The 4,152-nt window shown below is 40.4% G+C and overlaps 1 protein-coding gene across 1 annotated transcript in view; it reads right to left on the bottom strand.

Moving 5' to 3' along the window:
* Positions 1-2,412, bottom strand: part of LOC110326110 (GLIPR1-like protein 1) — a 14,961-nt gene extending 12,549 nt beyond the window's left edge. The window contains exons 1-2 of the mRNA XM_021204273.1: positions 2,203-2,412; positions 766-1,008 (exon numbers count right to left, since the gene is read on the bottom strand). Coding sequence (XP_021059932.1) covers positions 766-1,008; positions 2,203-2,412 — 453 coding nt within the window. The remainder of the gene's footprint in view (positions 1-765; positions 1,009-2,202) is intronic.
* Positions 2,413-4,152: the final 1,740 nt, after the last annotated feature.

Here is a 4,152-nt window from a genome sequence, read left to right as displayed (position 1 = left end):
CCCTTGCATTTGGAGCATAGATATTCAGAATTGAGAGTTCATCTTGGAAGATTTTACCTTTGATGAGTGTTACACATATGTTACAACAATGAAAGAAATGGAGGTCATAAGTTTGAAGCCAGCAAGCAGGGGATATAGAAGGACTGGAGGGAAGAAAGGGATGGAGAAATATGATGTCATCATATTTTAATTTAAAAAAGATAAAAAAGGAAAAGTAAACCAAATAAGTGAGACATTAGCATATAGAAGAAACTATTATGGGTTAAAGACACAGTAATAAAGTTATCAAATTGGTTGTGGAGAGAAAATTACCATAAACATAATAGAGACATCAAACTGGCATGATTTGAACATACTTCCAGTACTGGTAGCAGGTCACTAGGAAGAGAGAACTAATGTGAAAAACAGCCACCCATGTTTTCCAAATGTATTTTAACCTATAGATTTAGTGTGGGGAAAGCTCAAGATTCAATAGCACAAGGAACGTGTGAAGACCAAGGCACTTGCCATATTTTGTGTAAAGTTGATCAAGACGTAAAAGCAACCACAGGTGGGGAAAACAAGAGACCACAGGCGATTTCTTGAAAGTAATGTAAAGAAAATGTCAGTGGAGTCACACTGACAAAGGTCTAAAAAACTATACTCAGTACATGGAATCCCCAATAAGATGGAGGTTTTTTTTATGGATTTAAAACAAATTATAAAAAGATTGTCTTGTAACTAAAGTGGACAAGAGAACTATTTAATAACTTGCCAAGTACATACCTGTGTATAATTGGCACATATTTTAGAACAGGTATCATCATCAAAATTATAATCTCTACTTTCATTATGCCAATTAGTAACAACATCTTCTGGTTGGGTGTCTATTTCACCCAAGTATATATTTTCTCCAATAAAGTCATAGTCCAGAAGACACCCATATCTCTTTGAGGTACAGGGATTATGGGAAAATTTGCACTCTCTAGACCATAGTTTTGCTATTTTTGCCAGTCGCTGGTCCCAATACTGAAAAAAAAAATAAAAAATATTCAATTGAATAGTACATATTTGCTTACAAATTTTACTTAATTTTAGCCCTTTAGAAAAAGCATTTTTTTGTTGTTATTTGTTGTCTTAGCTGCTTTCTTATTACATCCAAATACCTGGAAGAAACAGAAGAAGAAGTTACTTGGAAACACCATTTCAGAGGGTTCAGGACATGGTTACCTGGCACCATGTTTCCAGCCCTATCATGAGGCAAACATCAGGAGCTTCTTCATAGTGAACAAGAAGCAATAAGAAACTGGAACAGAAAGTGACCAGGGCAAAGCCCAGGGGCCCTGCCCAAACCTGCCTCCTTAACCTTGCCTCCCCAACCCCCACCTCNCCAACCCCACCCACCTCATCAACCCTGCCTCCCTAAAGACTAACAATGCACCTCCAGAAATGTAAGNANATAGGACAGTTGTATGTATCACTGCGACATCAAAGGCCTCAATTCAACTTCTTTTTGCAATCTTTTTGTCTCAGGGATGCCAGCCCAGTGTTGTCAACCTTGGCAGCTGCCTCCCACCTCATAGTAATGTCACACTCAGGCCTTCAANTTGTGAGAAGTGTTCTTTAAAGTGTCTCCCAAGCCTTTTATGCCTTAAGTAGTAAAGATTTCGACAGATCATCAACACCTATCAGGAGGACACCCCTTGAGAGCACAGGAGCAAATTCCAGGGATATAACAGACTTTCATTGCTTCTCAGTGATACAGGATGTACAAGCGCGATTGTTAAAAATGAAAACAATGTTTCTGCTCGCTAGCAGTCAGACCACGAGTGCTTCAGGCCTCACCACTAATGTGTGATGCTTTGTACAAACATTTAGAGCATGCTTTGTAAATAAGCCACGATGTCTTACCCTAACTGGCCATTCTCAAGAATGACCGATGGAGCTGCAATGTACCGTTTTTCAAATCAGGGAAATCTCTGCATCTTACCCATCCAGATGGACTGTGACTTCCATATGCCATGCGCAAAGGCCCGTGAGGTTAAAGCAATTAACTTCCTAAATTTCATTGTTATAAAAGGACTCAAGGGCGATTCTTTCATTTCCTCTGAAAATTAGCATCTATTAAGACTTTAAAATGAATCCTGGTCTTTGTCAATCACGTGTCATCTCCCTCCCCTATGTAAACTCACTGTTCTGAACAGAATCCCTGTTCTTTCTCACCATTTCATTCATATCGGCTGCTGGGGGCTGGACCTTGCTTCGCAGGTCATTGTGGATGTCCAGGAACGCATTTCTAAACTTCGGATCCAAGATACTTGGCACCCGAACAGGAGCAGGAGCAGGATCATTGCTGAATGCCTTGGGCAGTCTGATGGCTATCAAATATAGCGCTAATATCCATAAAAAATTAAGTTTCTTCTTCAGGGCCATGGAAGGATGCGGAGGATACCCCTAGTGAATATGCAGGAACAGATATTACACTCTATACTGACTCTGTCTTCCCATTAGACTGGCAGTTCTGTGTTCAAGGCAGTCAGTGTTGCCATGGAGACTGAAGCATGGCTCACATTCTGAGTGGCTAAGCCTTAAACTCTCAGGAAAACCTGAGGCGCCCTCTGGTGCATGGTTTGAACCATCCAACCAGCTTTCTGAAGAGCCAAACCAGATTCCCCTTGGAGAGTGCTTGGATTGGGTAAAGACTGTGAAAACACTATGGGGCTCTGACAATGGGGCTGGCCTGTGCTAACAAAAGAGTTTACTGTATGTACTGTTGCAGAAGATTTAGTCACTGAGCTCAGTGGACAGAGGCAGGGGCGGGCGGCTCTCTGTAAGTGTGAGTTTGAGGCCAGCCTGATCTTCATATCAGATTCCAGGCTAGGCAAGAGTTGAGACCCTGTCAGGTTACAGGGAGAGAAATGCAAATAACTTATGAGTTTCTTAGTCTCTATTTTCCATGCTTAGCTTTTAAAAATTCATTTAAAATAAACTGCATATTATTTTGTCTCTTTCTCCAGATAATGGGAACTTAGAAGAGGCAATTGGTGAACTCTGTGGCATCCCGTGGTTTTTCAATTATGCCCTTGTCAAACATAAGGGAATTCCCTTCTTAGTGACTACCTAGAAAAGTAAAAACGCTATAGGCAGGCGGGAAATTAGAGCCAAATAGTTTTCTTCTAGTCAAAATCTTTCTTTGTGATAATTTAGCATCTATGCCCTATACAACGACTAGCAGATTCCAGATCATTTGTATTCCAAGGACTAGGACCATGTACAGAGTATGCTGTTTGCTCTCTATTGAAAATAAAGAGTAAGGCAACTTCATTTGGTTTAATGCTTTAAATCTGTCAGTTATTCTCTATTAAAACCGAAGTGTCCTGTAACATCTAATGATATTTTTCAGTATTTATAGGTGAATATCTTTCCTACTCAGGTTGTTTAATATTTAGGTTATTATAGTGCCATTTAATTCAAGCAAACACATCAACACTTACCTTGTGTTCTTTCCTAGAAATTTTACCGCACAACCAAAGCAATCAGAAACTTATTTTGATGAAACATGCTACTATTTTTTTTTAGCAGAAATTAAGTTATTAAACAAAAAACAAACGAGGAAACAAAGGAACACAACCAACAATAACAAATCCAAGCATCCTAACAGAATCGCTAAGGAGTTAGGGAGGACATGTTGGTGATATGTTATCAGCTGATGGGGGCTTGCTCCGTGTACTGCTGTGGTGTCTCATGCATAGGCAAACTGAGTTTCTTATACTCCATACTCCAATATAAATATAGATATGCGCATTCTTCCATATTCAGCAAGACATATAGGTCCATGCCCATCCCTGTGTATATATCTACATGCCTCTTCATTATATAATCTGACCATGGCTGACACCCGGGTCCCATTCGGGTATCCTTGCTTCATTCAGAGGTATTTATCAGGCTGACAAGGGCGCTCCTCAGAGGCATCTGTCAGGGTGTCTCCTTGCTTAGTCTCTTGAGCTCCTTGCTACCTTGCAAAATGAGCTCTTAAATCTTCCCTCGCCTTTCTGTAGTTCCTACCTCAAGGCACCCGTTTTTCTTCATTGGCTCAATTGCTAATTAAAACGATGTCCTTTTCTGTAGCACCTGCCCACCAGACTGTGCCCTTCACATGCACGGTGGTTTTCC

This window comes from Mus pahari, chromosome 9 (genome assembly GCF_900095145.1).
Source record: "Mus pahari chromosome 9, PAHARI_EIJ_v1.1, whole genome shotgun sequence".
In the NCBI taxonomy this organism is placed as follows: Eukaryota; Metazoa; Chordata; class Mammalia; order Rodentia; family Muridae; genus Mus; species Mus pahari.
Note: the sequence above shows the minus strand (reverse complement) of the source record. Positions and strands in the feature narration are given on the sequence as shown.